The 18,489-nt window shown below is 40.3% G+C and overlaps 1 protein-coding gene across 1 annotated transcript; it reads left to right on the top strand.

Annotated features, from left to right (window-relative positions):
* Positions 1–17,153: 17,153 nt before the first annotated feature.
* Positions 17,154–18,029, top strand: LOC308367108 (uncharacterized protein; the record flags this gene model as incomplete). The annotated part of the gene is made up of 1 exon (XM_080840928.1): positions 17,154–18,029. One exon carries the CDS (start codon positions 17,154–17,156, stop codon positions 18,027–18,029), a length of 876 nt encoding a protein of 291 aa, XP_080697054.1.
* Positions 18,030–18,489: the final 460 nt, after the last annotated feature.

An 18,489-nucleotide genomic window follows, 5' to 3' on the forward strand; every position in this document is an offset into this window, starting at 1 on the left:
GTCGCTTCCTCATGCCAGCGGTATCTAGTGCATAAATACCCACCGCGAGTAACCTCATGAAGACCAGGGTTTCAGTTAGGTAGTTTTTTGTAAGGCAGATGGGGGGACGCTCTTGGTTGCCGTGTTCCAGCCAGCATGTTGACTACTGCGTTCTGTTGGTCTGGGGTTTTAAGAAAAAAATATAACAAGGAAAAAAAGGGGGGTAGTGGGCATCGCAGGGCACCCTGTAAAAACGGCTCCCTCCCCCAGAGCCGTCATCTCAGGCACCCTGCTGTTTTGGGACACTCACAGAACCTGGGGTCCAGGCAGAGGTCAGCCTATCAGCTGATCCCTAGGTTCTGTGGGGGGTCGTAAACAGTGGAGTGCCACTGTCTATTGGCCACCACAGAGACTGTTTCAGGAAACCCACATAACTCTGTGGACAGTTTCCAGTCTCCCCCTGAGGCATGCCTGGACATGCATCTCAGCCCCTCTCGCCCCTATATAAGCCCGACCCCCTCTCTGGCCATTTTGTGGGAGCAGAGCTGGAGAGAGGAGTCATCATCAAGGAGTTCGTTGGACAATCAGAGACATTCACGATCATTCATGTGCCGTGCGTCATTAAGATTGTGAGTGTTCTATTGTCATATGTGTGTTAATTAGCGAGTCTGTTAATATCAGTGCATATCATATATGTAAGTCATTTAGTGTAGTTATCATGTCAACTGTATAAGTTGTACTTCACTCTTGGTACTATCAGTTCAATCAGTTACTGTTGTTACGGAGATATGGAATGTTCACCATTACGTGGCACGGTGTGAAAGGAACATATCCACATATAATCATAGTATAGTAACATCCATTGTGTATACTATATTCATTCTTGTTGTATATATAATTGTTAAAATCTGTATGTCTTGTTATTTATCATTCATAGAAACCACGGAGTCAAGGGTGGATATGAGTCACTTGCAATGATAATCATATTCACGGTTCAATCACGGATTCATGGTTGAATACGAGTCCTTTTACACGGATAATCGTAGTCATCAAGGTTCTCATGTATATCATTCAAGATTCCCTCCATGTCGGACGTGAATGAAAAGGAATTCTCCGGACTGCTCTAGTCATCAGTCTTTCATGTCCATCCTGCCATTCAAGGCTTGAGTGTGTGTGTGCAATAAACCAGTCATCTTTGGACCTTTGGCATCATCAATTCTTGTTCTGACCGGACAGACCTGTGGCGATTGTCACTCAACATTCAATTAACCAGCATACAGTCCTTTCTGGGGACCAATCATCATCCCCTATTTTATACACCCTGCGTTGCCGGTGGAAGGAGTTCTCCACCTCGGTCAGTGGCAGTGACGGAGAGGGAAGAGCCTTACGTTTGTGACTCAGGCATACTAGAGTGTAAGGCAGTGTCTGTGCATCAGGCCTGCTGGGGTGTAAGAGTGTCTGTGTATCAGGCAAGTAAGGTAGTGTCTGTGCATCAGGCCTGCTGGGGTGTAAGAGTGTCTGCAACAGGCAAGTAAGGTAGTGTCTGTGTTTCAGGCCTGCTGGGGTGAAAGAGAGTCTGTGTATCAGGCCTGCTGGGGTGTAAGGTAATGTCTGTGCCTGTTTTGTAGTGCCTGAGTCTGGGTGGCTTTGTGTCATTTTAAAACTGTGTGTTATTAACCTCTACTCTTCCGTATGCAGCTAAAAGGAGCCCGAGGTTGAGGGGGAGTGTTGCTGCAGGTGGTATGTTTCGTTTAAAAATAGTTTGTATCTCGGGGTTCCTGTTAGGACCCCGTTCTTATGGGGGCGGGTGTGACGACCCTGCCTCTTTTGAGTGCTGGGTTAGCTGCTTGTTTGTCTGTGTTTGTGTTGCAGATGACCAGCAGGTGTGGTTGGCTCGTTGGTCATTGGGAACACCTGGGTGTTCCCTGTGATTACAAAAGCACCTTCCACAGGTGCCAAGGGGGGCTTGAGACAGAGATCCAGAGAGAGAGAGAGAGAACGGGGAAACCTTGCTCCCCATGCTCTGTACGAAGCCATGCTCATCTGTTGAGTGGTTGCTAATAAATTAAAACTGTTTGGCTTTTATTTGTCATGTCTGTGAGCCTGACGTGACACTGTGCATACATATCATTATGTTTTCAGAATAAGGCCACCAAGATTAGTAACAAAACTCTATTGGCAGGAAAAGTATCTTATTTTCTAAATCATTATGAGCCTTGAATCTTTGTGTATTGCCAGCTATAACTGTAATGGTTTGGCTAATGACATGAAAAGAATTGAAGTATTTACTTGGTTACTTGAAAAAAGAGATTTGGATATCATTTGTCTACAAGAATGCCACTCTACCCAGGATGTTGAAGAGAAATGGAGGCGAGAATGGAAAGGGTCTATTTACTTTAATCATGGTGCAAGAAATCAAAAAGGAGTTATATTATTTAAAGAGCATCTTAAAACTTGTGTGCATAAAATAGAACGGGATGTGAACGGTCGTATAATCATTTTAGATATTGAAATTGAAAAGAGACGTTTTTGTTTGGTTAATATATATGCTCCAAATAATAATGAGCCAACATTTTTTGATACTGTATATAATATGATCCGAAATTACGATATTCCTATAATTCAAGCTGGAGACCATAATATTGCCCTCCAGCCTTCCAAAGACAGGGCCGGACTGGGCGGAGACTGTCATGGACAGAAAATACATGTGCTTACATCTATGATGTCTGCAATGGATCTCTTTGATGTTTGGAGATTGAAAAATCCTGACTTAATTAGATATACTTGGCGGCGGAATGCTTCTGCAAGTAGGATTGATTTTTTTCTGATTTCTTTCTCACGTATATCAAAAGCTAATCAAGTAATAATTGCTGAAAGATTTAGATCTGATCATCATCTTATTGTATTAAAACTTAAATTTGCTGACACTGACAGGGGTAAAGGCTACTGGAAATTTAATCAATCATTGTTAGAAGATGAAAATTTCATTATTAAAACAAAACAATTCATTTCAGACTTTTTTCTTTTTAATACTGGCTCAGCAAGTCCACACATTGTATGGGATGCATTTAAATGTGCTTTTCGAGGTCATGCTATCAAATTTTCCTCATGGAAGTATAAACAAAGTTGTAACAGAGAAAAAATTCTTCTAAACGAGGTGCAAAACATAAAAAAATCGCTTGGATGCAGACAGATCTGATTGTATTGAACAAGATCTTGAAATATTAGATGAAAAAGAATTAGAGAGGTTCTATCAAAATTTGAAAGATGATGGAACGAATGTCATTTCAACAAAAGGCATTATGAAGACATTGATAGGGTATTACAATGGGATCTTTAATGAAGAGGCACCTCATTCACCCTCTTTATCTCATGTTTCATTGGCTGAGCATATGAAAATGTATCCCCACCCAGAACTTACCAATGCTCAACAGAAGTTATGTGAAGGACTTATCACTGAGGAAGAGTTACATGATGCTATATGTTCTTTTCAAAATGGAAGAGCCCCTGGCTTAGATGGAATACCAGTGGAGGTATATGACGTATTCTTTACAGAAATTAAAATTCCTTTGCTAGCATGCTATAATTTTTCGTTTGAGATTGGTTGTCAATCAAACTCTCAGAAAGAAGGTTTAATTTCATTACTTTTGAAACATGATGCAGAGGGCCAAGAAAAAGACCCTGTGAAATTAAAAAATTGGAGACCCCTTACACTTCTTTGCTGTGATGCACGTATTTTTGCCAAATGTTTAGCACTTAGATTAAAAAAGGTCATTCAGGACTTAACCTTTCAGAACGTAGCGTCACACAGGTGTGACAGCAGCCAATTTTCCGCAAAGACGTACCGACACACGGGTGTGACAGAATGTGGCGACAGGAGCGTTCCAAAAGCCGCGTAACAATAAGCCTGTGTGTGGGTTACTAACTTCGCTAACGTGAGCTAACATTGTACATTCAGCCGCCTTCATCCATTATGCCTCTTAAAATCGTCTTCAGTATAATTTTGTTTACTATATGTAGACTTACTATATTTGTGTGGTCCACGTCCAATTGTACATGACAAAGTTGCAACGTTTGCAAGTATAGGGAAGACGGTACAAGACAAGCACAACAAGTGTTTTTTTTTTCATGAAACTTGTATTAATCCCCGTAGGGAAATAATGGTAAATTAAATATACATAACTGAAAATAACATGTATGGTACATTACTCAATGTTCAGCCAAACATCAATTCCAACGACAGCTCGATATGAAAACCAGCATCGAATATACCGTACATGAAATGATTCAGGAGCTGACTAGCTTAGAGGCATACGCTCCTGTTGTAGTCTCGTCATTGATGCACACAAACTGCGCAGACACCTTTTCATATTACAATCACTTGTCACTGACAAATCATATTTGCGCACTATCAGCGCATCCACAACATGCAACAGTTTGAAAAAAATAACGACACACCGATACTTGCTTCGCATTCATTGATTTATTACAGAAAAACAAGTAGCGTAAACGTAAACTCACAAAACTAAATAAACATGACAAGAAATGTTGAAAGGAGGCAACAGCTCACTGATGATAAAATTCGGGACATCTTCACCAGCTGAAACACACAGAAATACCAGTCTGTTAGTTAGTGTAATGGCCAAAATGCAAAGACACATACATGCATAAACCTACGGTACAAACACTGTTCATCGCTGAGCATAGATAAGTTGATGTCTCAACACAGTCATCAAATGAACACCTGTTCATGAGTGAATGTGTGTCCGTGTGTGCTTGTTTTTGTTTGTGTGTGTGTGTGTGTGTGTCCATGAGCACATAAAAGTAATTGGCCTCTTTTAAAACTAAATGTTTCTGGTTTCCTGAAATATTCAAATAGTTTGCTATAGAGTTGTACACACGTTTTGTCATTTAGCCTAACTTTTACTCAAAATCACTGTTCGACATTTCATGTTCCCGAAATTCACACTAAACTGCCTTCTATTTGATATTGACTACATTAACTTTGCAAAGTAATACACTGATATGTGGTATCTGTGCACAAAAATAAGGTAATTTCACCTCAACTTCTCGTTTGCCTCATCTGACTAGCTCTGGATTTGCGCAAAAAAATAATTGCTATTGTTGTTAGACGTTCACTTTCTGGAGTATATTTCCACGTTATTGTTATTTTCACATCTAGCTAGCTCTATTGGCCTACAGTTCGACATCGGTTGTATTCACATTTGTATTGTTTTGCATTCACGCGATTGCATTGCATTTACACATCATATCACATCACCTCATATTCCGCTAACTAGCTCTATTGACCTACAAACGGTTTGACATCGATTTGTATAGCCTAATTTACTACTCTGATGTTTTCTGGATATCATAGAGAAAGAAATTATAAGGTCACTTACCCTTTGTTGACTCCATGTGAGGAAAGGAAATAGTCGTTGACAATCATCAACTGTTGGGCCAGGTGATGACAAATTCACGTGAGACTGGCTGGTAACTACTGCCACGACGTTATCATCGCTACAAACGTGCAGGCACCTGTCGGCCTATGGTGTTACGATGACGTCACACGGTTGACAAAGAGGCACTTGTTGATTAGTCTGATATTTGTTAAATATGTTTAATGAATAGCCTACACTGCTGATAAAAACGTCAAGATAGCATCAGATCAGGAAAACTCTGCATAATAATTTCCTTGAAGCCTTAACAATGACTGTAGAATGTTCCCGTAGAACATTCTGTAGAACATTCGTGAATCAGCCAGAAAAAAAACTCACCCACTGCGGTAGGTTGGTAAAAAAAAAAAATACGTTCTGAAAGGTTAATACACCCTGATCAAACTGGTTTCTTGAAAGGACCCTTCAAAGGCGATAACATCCGACGCCTGCTTGAAATAATGGATTATTATGAAAAAGAAAACTTGCCCGGCCTGATATTTATAGCTGACTTTGAGAAGGCATTTGATACGATAAATTCGAATTTCATATATCAATGTCTAAATATTTATAAATTCGGTGAGAACTTTATGAAATGGACCCATGTATTGTATCAAAACCCTTGTAGTAAAATAATTAATAATGGACATATTACTGACACAATTACCCTATCTAGAGGAGTGAGACAAGGTTGCCCTCTATCAGCTTATCTTTTCATTCTTTCAATCGAAATGCTGGCCATAAGAATAAGAAATAATACAAGTATTGAAGGATTAGAAAAGAATGGTCTAGAATCAAAGTCATCCTTTTATGCAGATGATGCTTCCTTTTATATAAAACCAGATTCTTTGTCTTTAGACACTCTTATTATAGAATTGGAATCCTTTGCTTTACTTTCTGGATTAAAGCTAAATTATGACAAATGTTCTATCCTCAGAATCGGATCTCTGAAAAGTTCAAATCAGATTTCCTGTAAGGTGCCCATTCAATGATCAGATGGACCGGTCAATCTTTTAGGAATACATATACCAGTTGAAAAAAAGCTCCTTGTAAAGATCAACTTTGAGTTAAAGCTCGAAAAAATGAACAAAATCATTCAGGCCTGGAGAGGCAAATGTCTCTCCATCTATGGAAAAGTAACAGTGATTAACTCACTGATACTTTCACAATTTACATATTTATTGCAAGCTTTACCTTCACCTGATGTATTGTTTATGAAAACATATGAGAAAGTAATTTTCAATTTCATTTGGAATGGCAAAACTGACCAAATAAAGCGCACTTATGTGTTCAATACACGTGAAAATGGAGGTTTAGGACTGAAGAGTCTTGCAATACTTGATATGGCCTTAAAGGGTGCTTGGATTCAACGATTATATAATAATCAACACTGGTTCTCATCTAAATTATTTAAAGCCCAATGTGGCACATCAATAGGGAAACTGTATCCATTTCTCCAACTTGGCCAAGACTCAAAAGCAAACTTGATTCACATTTTCCCTAACTTGTCCCCTTTTTTCAGAAATTCTTTGTCTTTGTGGTTTTACTTTCAGTTTTCTATGCCAAACAACATACTAGAGATCAAGCAGCAGATATTGTGGCTAAATTCAAATGTTTACATAGATAATAAGCCTGTTTATTGGAAATCTTTTTTAGATAATAATGTGTTTTTTATAAATGATTTATTGAATGATGGAGAATTCCTCGAGTATGAATCCTTTATTTCAACATATGGTGATTTATGGACAAAACTACGGTATATGCAGTTGATTTCAGCAATCCCTCCAGCTTGGAAAACCAAATTATTGGATTCAAGTGCAAACTTAGGTGTCTGCCGCCCGTCTATTAAAAACTATAAATGGTTGGGACATAGAAAGGTTAATCTTGACATGTATAATTTATTTTTATCTTTTAAAAATACAGCACTTGTCTCATATTATTTTCAAGATTACTGGACAAATATTTTTGATTCTCCGCTTCCTTGGTTGAATATCTTTAAGAATTTGTACAAATCATCCTGTTCAACATATTTATGGGCTTTTCAAATTAAAATCTTCTACAAGATTCTACCAACAAAGAAAATGTAAAAAAAATTGGAGAATATCGGAGGACAGCATGTGTAGATATTGTGGAGAAGAAGAGGAAGACATTTTACATTTGTTTTGGTACTGTCCAGATGTGGCGCTATTTTGGCGCAAGGTGGCAGTTTGGCTGTCTGAACAAGGACTTATCTTACCACTATCGCCAATTAATATCATTTGGGGCTTGCAAGAAGTACAAAATATGTTGTTAAACACCATTGTGCTTCTTGGGAATTTTTTTGTTTTTAAAAAAGAAAAATATATTAAATTGGAACCGTTCATTATGTTTCTAAAACACCATTATTTATTGACCAAGATTATGATAAAAAATAAAAGACAATCACAATCAGATGGTGGGCAAAAGTTAGAAACGATAAAAAATTGGGATGAAGATCAATAATTTCTATATCTCTTTACTCAAATTGTATTGCTCAAGTTTCTGTTGTTATCATTATTTTTATTTTTTTTATTTTTATGTTTTGGCTGTCATGGAGTTAATTTACAGTTTAAATATGAAAATGGCTGACTTATACATTTAAGATATGCATGCTTTTTTGTGGTCCTTTGTACCCTTGTTTACTTGTATGTCTTTTATGTAAATGTGTTTCTTTCAAAAAAAAAAAGAAATGCAAATGTTGACTGCTCCAAGATAAAGTTAGTACCTAAACTTTTAAAAGCCTTTAGGTACTCATCTTTCTCACATGCAACAGAAAATGTCTTTCTTTTTCCTTTGCCATAAAAAGGCACTTGTGGAGTCACACCCAGAGAATGTGTGAATTCCGATCAGGACACACACTGGTTCCAAGAGCTGATGACACCTTGGTAATGTCAATGATACGTGTCCTGTTGCCAGTCCCTGTGAAAACATATAAAGTGCATGGCAAATCTGTCTTCACCACTACAGCAATGACTGCCACGTCTGTAGATGCCTGACAGTGGAGAGAGCGGGTTGAAACAAAAACAGGGTACACCTTATGGCCTATATGAGGATGTGCATGTGTGTGAGTGCAAGTGTGCACACACTGGGCACCTTCACAAGGCTTCTCTCCAGTCTTCTCTTCCACACACACACACACACACAGAGTTGAATACCTTGTAAATGTTTTCCCACATAGTATGTTTTTGCATATGAAAATGCCAGTGAAAATACCTTTACAAAGGGTCAGGCACATTTATGTGGACTTTCCCTGCCATGTACTATCAGGTGACATTTTAAAGACCCAGCTTGTTTAGAAGTATCAACATATGCATTTGAGAACGGCAAACTTCAGACTTCAGAATTCAAGCATTTACGTGGCTTTTCTTCACTGTGCAACCGCTGATGGCATTTCAGACTTGATGTCCTAGTGCAGTGTTTCTCAACCACTGGGCCGTTGCACTAATCATCCTTATTACTTTTGTATTTTGTGCTGTGTCTTATTGATATAATGTATTTAACCCTTATTTAATGTTAATCACAATTTCAAACGAGGGTCTGACAGGGCTTACAATTAGGTGTGAGTGCTCCAGATCAATGAGGAAAAGTCAACCCCCTCGCTGGATTTCTAAAGTTGGGATTATTATTGTATTTCTGTAAGTGTGTGTGTGTGTGTGTGGGAGAGAGAGAATCTGGGAGTGGAGCTGTAATGTTATAGGGAGCTGGTGGAAGTGACATCCAGTCATAATTCTTGTCTTTATTCATCTGTCAGACAATGTCCTCATTTCTTTGTGATTTCTAATAAATGCTCATGACTTCTTACAATGTTGCATGGAGTTGTTTGTGTATCATCTAAGCCTATGATTTCTCACAGTTAAGATCACCTCAGCTGACGTAGGAAGTACAGTCTTCCCTGTAAGCAAAATTACGTCCCCTCAACGTTCTGTAATGGTCTCTCTGAACGTTCTAAAACGTAAATGTGAATGGTTCCCTTGACAACTCTAGGACGTTTTGCACGACGTTCCAAGACCGTCCCCAGGACATTGCGGTGACGTCTGGAAAACGTGTTTCTATAGGTCCTGGGGACGTTCTGCAGGAAGTTGCAAGAACGTCCTGAGGGCATTGTGGTGACTTCTGGGAAACGTGTTTTAGACGTCCTGGGGACGTTATTCAAGGACGCACCGCGGACGTAGGTGGGGGTAACGACCGTTTTTGCTGAGCTAAATGAAAAAAATAAAATAATAATAGATCGCGGAGCCGTCATTTTGCTTACAGGGCGCACACACACACAAGTTCATGTTCAAGTTTATTTATATAGCACATTTCATATGATATACATAGACACACACACAGACACATGCGCGCTTACAAACTTGATTGCGAGGCATGGGAATTGAACCGCTTACCTTCCTATTACTAAACCACTTCTCTACTCCTACTGTACTACCACTGTCTGATTATTATTTTGTCACTTTAACAGGTTTATCACAGTGTGAGACAGCCAACAAACTTCATTTTTTCCGAGGGTTTGAGGAAAAGCATATTGTAGCGATCTCAGTCACTACGCATCGAGGGTTTTCCGTAATGATTCCTTTTTTAATTAACATCCATGGCACATCACGGACGTGCGGGCAGGGAGGCAGAATAACTAGCCAAACTAAGAATGATGAAATAAAATAAATATGAATGCTTCTCTACTGATCTGTGCTATAAATGTAATGTCTGCATGATTCCAATACAATGCATACATAGGAAGGTCTATCAAGTCTCTAGCTTTAACATTGAGCTTTCCACAGGCCTTCAAGATGCTGCAACAGAACGTAGAGCTCAACGGTCAAATCGTCTGATTGGAATTTCTTAAAAATCCTGTCTCGCAAACACAATCTGGATTTGACAACAATCCTAATATTTAGGCCTATAAAGCAAACGTGCACTGCCCGTATTATGTTTTAAAAGAACAGACCAATCTGCCGTTAGAAAGTTATTTAACAATTTTAAATAAAGCGCAAACCCTCGGTTACAAACAAGAAGCGAACTGAGTGAGAAGGATCCAACATGGCCAAGCAGACTAGCCTTAAAAACTTTTTTTCAGAGGCCAAACTCAACTGATGAGGGTAAACCGTCTGACGAGGATGAACCTGTAATACCTGTGTTGCGTCTGAACGCGTTTCATTTCATTATACTGTCTATGCACGTGCGCGAGCGCGCCGAAGTTGCGTAGGAGCCGAGAGCGGTATTGCAGACCAATTTGGAAAAAGTATAGCTCGCACTCGCAGCATATTGAAAATTGGAGCTGTGAACTTTGTTCAAAATTTTGAATTATGGACAATGAACTGAACTAGTTCATGTAGAAAGTGAAATTTCCAAACACTGACTACCTGAAGCCCTAGATGTTCGAACAGCTTCACCAGAGGAAAGGCCGAAATGTCGGGCTTTTATGACGTTATCGAGTGACAAGTTCTCTTGGCTAAGGTGCGAGGTAATTGATAGTCACAGTAAAATGTTCTGTTAGCACTGCGAAAAGGCGACGCAAAGGATTCACAAGAGGGTCGAATAATTGTAGAATCTCTGCTCTCATTGAACAGAGCAATGACCATGTTGCGGCGCTCATTTTAACGCCACAGCAGGTTGCGATTAAAGGCCACTTATTGACGCGCATCAGACATTAATGTTTTTGTTTCCCATTATTAACTTAGGAAAATAAACATGTTGCATTCTAAACTACTTGATTATGTTATTATTTAAGCTACGCAGGCCGTCAGTTTTCTTCAATAGGCTAATTTAGAAGCAGAAATAGATATTTGGCCGGCTTATCATTAAAATGTCAGGGAAATGGAAAACATTTTTCTCTAGCGGAACCTCTGGTTCAGAGAGGACCATCAGAGGACGTCAAAGGGACGTTTTGGAAGGACCGAATGTGAAAGTCCCGCAGAGGACCACAGGTAAAGGTTACGGGGACGTTTTTGAAGGACGTCCTGGGGACGTGTGCCTACAGACCAAATCAGAATGTTCCCTAAAAGTCAGATTGATTTAAGGCTCATGCGAACGTCACGCAGGGGACCACAGGTAAAGGTAACAAGGACGTTTTTAAAGGACGTCCTGGGGACGTGTGCTGAGTGACCATATTATAGCCTAACGTTCCCTAAAAGTCCGATTTAAGGCTCATGCGAACGTCACGCAGAGGACCTGCAGGTAAAGGTAACGGGGACATTTTTAAAGGACGTCCTGGGGACGTGTGCTGAATGAACAAATTATAACGTTCCCTAAAAGTCCGATTTAAGACTCATGCGAACGTCACAGAAAGACCAAACGTAGACTTGCTACGAACGTCTAAAACGTTCTGGTAACGTCCTCTAGCGAACGTTGTGGCGGGGACCAATTGGGGACGATTGGGGACGTTGCGAATGTCCTGTTAACGTCCTGGGGACGTCCCCTGTTTGCGGGGTTTGCCTTGATTTCTTCAGTGTGCTGGGTGTTCAATCGAGTAAGGTGTATTCCCATGTATGTCAAACTTGATTTGCCTCATTGTTCTTCTTGGACGCGGCTATGTATACAGCACTAATTCAAATCAATTTTGCCCACTTTTGAGAATGTTCGGGTGTTTTCCTCTATCGGTCACGTTGAATCTAACCACACTGGAGCCGCCATCTTGCCATTCTGTTGACAAAAAGCAGCTCTCTCATTGGTGTACCATGATCACGTGTCGAACCGTGGCACGGCTCCCGACCAAAATCTTATTACGCTCTGAAGACTCTAGTTCTGCATAAAACAAAGACATATCGACAATCAACTGGAATTTCTGCGACAAACTTTTTTTGGTAGGTTAGAACGACTCGTTCTTTTTTATGAGCTAAAGATTGTGTAGATGCCAGACAGTGTAGCGGGTTGAAACGAAAACAGGGTTACCATACTGCCTAATGTGTCTTTTCCATTTAGCTGTTACGCTAAGAGCACCCCCTGCAGTTTTGGGAGCATTTTGGAGCGTTTCTGTTTGGAAGATCATTTCTCTATTTGCATCACGTTTGATGCTGCTGCATTTGTCTTTGTTTTTGCAGCACGTTTATTCATTTGCACCACGTTCCTCTTTTTGTACCTCGTTAAGACTTGTGTTTGAGTTTGTTAATTTTAATCGTTTCTGTACTTGAAGTTGATTTCCTTAACTGAGACTCATTAGGCCGTTGCAGTGCGTTTGGCCCTTGTCGGCCACCGTAGAATACACCTGAACGCCTGTCAAACTCCCTAGGAAAGTGGGAGATTGTTAAGAGCTGCGAGAAGGAGATTTGCCGTCACCCTATATGGCAACATTTTTGGTGAAGGATAAAAATGCTTGCTCTGCGCACAAACGAGTCACTTTAGGTTAGCGCATGTGATTGTGATGCTAAACGATACTTAGCCGATTACTTTTGTGTAACCAACATAATCGATTGATCAGCTCCAGAACGCGATTGCACCAGTCCTAGTGGACATTGTGTCGCTTGCTAGATGGTCCTTACCATAGACATTAATGTTTATATGTCTATTAGGCCAGACTTTTCTACTAACTAATTGTAGAAGTTTTTTTTCAGCATAGCTCATCTATGAGGTGTCCAGAACAACATACTAAAAGTCCTAAAAAATTCCTAGTTGAGGAAATATGTTTAATTCTCATCAATCTGAGTTGTGTGCTAATAATGCCTGACAAAAATCACCTCAAAAATGTAATTTATTTCCTTTGCTCCTATCAAAATGAAACTTAACACAATGAAAGTACCCATGAAAGTTAACATTTTTGTATTACAAGTTTCTTGTGAAATTAATTTGAATACGCACATGAGCTCCACACGTATTGAATATGTCCATAGGCAGAAACACCATTTATATGTATGACATACATCGGACCAATCTTCATCCAATCTTCATCTACTGCTAATGGGAGATGGCAATGTTGCATTTAGACTGGCCTCTAACCTGAAAACTGCCTGGCTTGGTAGTACCTGCCAGGGGTATGGTGTTTCTGCCTCAGGACATATTCAATAAGTGTGACACTCGTGTGCATATTCAAATGTATTTCAAAAGAAACTTGTAATACAAAAAAAGTTACTTTTATGCATACTTTTACTATGTAAAGTTTTATTGTGGTAGGAGTAAAAGAAAAAATGAAGCCTATATGAGTGTATTTTGGCATATTAGATTAGTGTATAGCTCATTTGCATATTAAAATTCATTTTCAAAGAAACTTTTCATGGGTACTTTCAATGTGTTACGATTTATTTTGATAGGAGTAAAGGAAAAAAAAATAAATTTTGAGGTGTATTTTTGCCATGCATTATTAGCACACTCCGATTGATGAGAATTAAACATATTTCCTCAACTAGGATTTCTTAGGACTTTTAGTATGTTGTTCTGGACACCTCAATGATCTATGCTGAAAAAAAATCTTTTACAATTAATTCTATTTTGGCTCCAAAATGGGCTATTTTGCCTGGACTACAAGAGCCACGTTTAATTACACTTCTTCCTCCTTGGCTAGCACCTACATTGTGGCGGGTTTGTGCTCCCTACTTCTCGACCCAAACCAGCTCCCGACCCAGCTCGGTACCAAGGTCCAGCCAGTGTCCTCAACCCAGTACAATTCACGACCAAGGTCCAGTGGTACGTACCTCACTGCATTAGTCCAGCCCCTTATCTTACGATTCCCGTGCACAGCAGCCCACACCAAATCTCTCTTGAATTCAGTGGGCTCCAGTATCGACCGCATCCCTATTCCCTCCACCCCTCCCCTCCCCTGGGCCAGGGTCATGGTCCCAGGCCTACCCCACTTCCAGCCGTTCTCCACACCAGCTAGGGTAAGGTTACCAAACACTAGCCCCGGATACATGTGTCAATTTAACCCACGCAATTTAACCCAAATCGCGTTTAACCCAGTTAAAGCTCGCTCATAATTGCCTCATGTAGCTCACGCCTAAATTTAACACTCTCATTTTTCCGACGTTGTCTGAGCCTTTCGAGAGAGGTGGTCTACGCCGATCGGTGAGTTCAAACAAGGCGGGTCAAACAAGGCCGATGTAACATGGGGCTAGTGGTGACAGGGAAGCCACTCATAGGGAGTGTTATGCGCATGCGTTACTGCGTGGAGATGACCCAACTGCTTGTACACAATCCATCCCCATACACCGGAGATAGCCTGAAGGCTTTCAAGAGTACAGATGCATATCAATATGCAGTTGCAGGATGGGTGAACGACACCAATAAATGGCATCTGGAGGAAAAACACATGTATGGACATCTAAGTTACTCAAACAGCGATTACCAATCGATTTATTTTAGTGGTGGTTAAGAGTGACAATGTGGGCTAGCTAGGTCTAGCTAAAGCCTTTAGTAAAGTTCGCTAGTAGCTCGCTAACTATTAGCACTCTAGCTTAGTCAGGAGAGTTTAGCTCTGATAAGGCACCGCAATTGTTCACGATTGTATCAACTTGCTGCATTTCACTTAACATGTCAGTCATTCCCAGGCTCTGAACATCTCCATGGATAGTGGTGCAGGAAAATGTGTGTGTTGACTGAACAATTGGGAGTTAGCTGTTAGCTGCAAGTTGTCTCTTCTAATTTGCAACCAACCATTTATAGCTAACCATTAATTCCGCCGATCTAAATCTTTTGGTATACAATTAAATTGTTTATTTGGGTTATTTTCGTGACTGGCGTCGCATTCATCAGCACAACATATGCCGGGCATTTTTAACTCTCTGTGGGTTTTGACCGACTATGTCTATGTTGTGACTGGCGTTTGAGTACGTTTGAGTGCTCATGCGTTGCATTGCTTGGAAGCTCGCGCATTAATGTATCAACTGTCACATTTGTTGCACTGTTCAGAATTCAGTAAAAGACAGAGAAAACACAGTTTTCTACCATTGTTGAAACACATACGACTTGTTTTCTTTCCGTCTGAGAGTGGTTATTCAAAGAAAATGTTAAAAACTATCTACTGATAGAAAGTTGATGTTGTTAGTAAACAAACAAGGTGTGAGCACATCCCCGTCGTCTTTGCGCATGCCCAAGGCAAGGTAAGAGGCTTAAATTTCGATCCATGTATACACGTACCGACAAGAGCTGTTTCCCTTAAAAATGTTCACACCTACTCGCAAAGACGATTCCGTGATTTGGGTTAAATTGAGTGGGTTAAATTGACACATGTATACGGGCCTACTGACTCTCTTTCTTGCTTTAATTTCCAGACATTCTGGCCCATGGCACCAGAGGCAGACACTCACCCCACGCTACTGATGAGTTTCTGAAAAATGTGCCTGTTTAATTCGCTTAATCATTAAACCAATCAATCATTCATTTATATCATTTTATTCATATAATTTTCATTGTACAGTGTTACAAAATGTTCACGATTGTATCAACGTGCTGCATTTCACTTAACATGTCAGTCATTCCCAGGCTCTGAAAATCTCCATGGATAGTGGTGCAGGAAAATGTGTGTGTTGACTGAACAATTGGGAGTTAGCTGTTAGCTGCTAGTTGTCTCTTCTAATTTGCAACCAACCATTTATAGCTAACCATTAATTCCGCCGATCTAAATCTTTTGGTATACAATTAAATAGTTTATTTGGGTTATTTTCGTGACTGGTGTCGCATTCATCAGCACAACATATGCCGGGCATTTTTAACTCTCTGTGGGTTTTGACCGACTATGTCTATGTTGTGACTGGCGTTTGAGTACGTTTGAGTGCTCATGCGTTGCATTGCTTAGAAGCTTGCGCATTAATGTATCAACTGTCACATTTGTTGCACTGTTCAGAATTCAGTAAAAGACGAAGAAAACACAGTTTTCTACCATTGTTGAAACACATACGACTTGTTTTCTTTCCGTCTGAGAGTGGTTATTCAAAGAAAATGTTAAAAACTATCTACTGATAGAAAGTTGATGTTGTTAGTAAACAAACAAGGTGTGAGCACATCCCCGTCGTCTTTGCGCATGCCCAAGGCAAGGTAAGAGGCTTAAATTTCGATCCATGTATACACGTACCGACAAGAGCTGTTTCCCTTAAAAATGTTCACACCTACTCGCGAAGACGATTCCGTGATTTGGGTTAAATTGGGTGGGTTAAATTGACACATGTATACGGGCCTACTGACTCTCTTTCTTGCTTTAATTTCCAGACATTCTGGCCCATGGCACCAGAGGCAGACACTCACCCCACGCTACTGATGAGTTTCTGAAAATTGTGCCTGTTTAATTTGCGTAATCATTAAACCAATCAATCATTCATTTATATAATTGTATTCATATAATTTTCATTGTACAGTGTTACAAAATGTTATTAATAATAAAATATATCATTTTTAGCCAAGTGGAGAGTATAATGATGAACCTGAACTTGGGTTGTATTTTTTCAACTCATCAATGTAGTTATTTTGTTGACATGCTGGGTCAAACCAATAAACCTTCTGGCTCAAAAGCGCGGGGTTACCAACAAACAAAAAGGGAGGGAAAAAAAGAGTGAAATTACACTATTAGGAGAGGGTTGCAGGAGCAGCATAACAACATAACACCAGACCCAATGGGAATGTTTCAATCTTACATATACATCAATAACAGGTCGTAAACACCCTTGCACACAGATTCTCCTCAAGGGCACGCGTCTCTCTGGGGCGACCACCGAGTTAAATATCCGCTCTCTACTGAGGCGCCACTGCTTCGCGCTGAGAGCCTCGCATGAAATGACCATGAGCTCATTCAACTAGGCTGTATTCATGTCAAGCGGTCGCAACAGCACGGGCCTCACCACCGTGCTGCCTCTCAACACTATTGGAAACGTAGTGTTGTTTCTATTCAGTATAATGCTCGCGACTGCCATCATATTTTTTAATGTGTCGGTGTTTCTTGCCATTATGATTAACCGGACTCTACGCACTGAGAATCGGTTCATGTACATGCTGAGCACGTGTTTCAGTGACATCTGCTCGGGTGTTTCTTATTACTACTGTGGCGTCCTTGATGTAAGAGATAGTTATGACTCTCCAACTCGCACATACTACATTGCGCCAACCTTTCTTGGACTTTCCTACATGGCCATACTTGCCGCACAGGCAGACAGATACCACGCAGTTAGCTCACCTTTCAAGTATTCTCAGCGCATGTCTCAGGCTCGCACCCTGATGGTGATCTTGGTCTACTGGGTCTATGCATTTGTGATCGTGGCCGTCAATAATTTGGTTCCGATTGGTACCGCCAAGCGAGTTACGGGAATAGGGACATTTGTTGGCAACATATTCACAGTAATTATAATGATTGGACTTAATATTCGTTTGTTTTTCATCGCAAAATTTCAACTGGACCGCGAACCCCTGACTGCAGAACGAGAGAACAACCGCGCGTCCATTTATCTTATAATTATAGTGGCGGTGTTTTTTCTAGGTGCCTGGTTACCCATTTTTATACATATTATGGCATGTACATTTCTAGGATCGACTTGTTACTCCTTTAGAAACGAGGGGACTGACCCGTTGCGCATTTTACCCCGTGTGAATGCGGTTCTGACCCCTCTTCTGTACATCAGGGGCTGCGCTGCTCTTAAAGATACTTTACTGACCAAGGTCTGGAGAATATTTGGCCAACTCAAGGGGTAAGACTTCCTCCTCTCCTCGGTCCGGACAAATTGTCACACAAGAGCGTTTGTGTACTCTCACACTAGCCACAACGAAAGGGCTACCTTTAATCTTGCTTTTATTGGACTACTTGTTTTAGCTGTTTGATGGTATGAAAAACATTAGCCTACATTCTGCAGGTCTGTGGAGTGTCATAGCTATCTATAACTAGAGCGTTGCAACCACTGTTTTACACAATTAAACGGTTCTGATTTCTTCCTTAAAGAATGATACTTTGTTTAAAGGATGATGTCTAAATGTATCCAATGAAATGAACTCTCGCAAACCCTCTGTCAAGTGTGCCCTTGTGTAGCTAATTATATGTTCAGCTCCACTTTCACGGCCCACTGCATATGACTTCAAACGGAGGTAGGCTACTACAATGAATGTACTAAACACTTTTTTCTGGTTCAGTCATGTTAATGGCCGTATTACAGAAAGG

The sequence above is a fragment of the Sprattus sprattus genome (assembly GCF_963457725.1).
Source record: "Sprattus sprattus genome assembly, chromosome: 6".
NCBI lineage: Eukaryota > Metazoa > Chordata > Actinopteri > Clupeiformes > Clupeidae > Sprattus > Sprattus sprattus.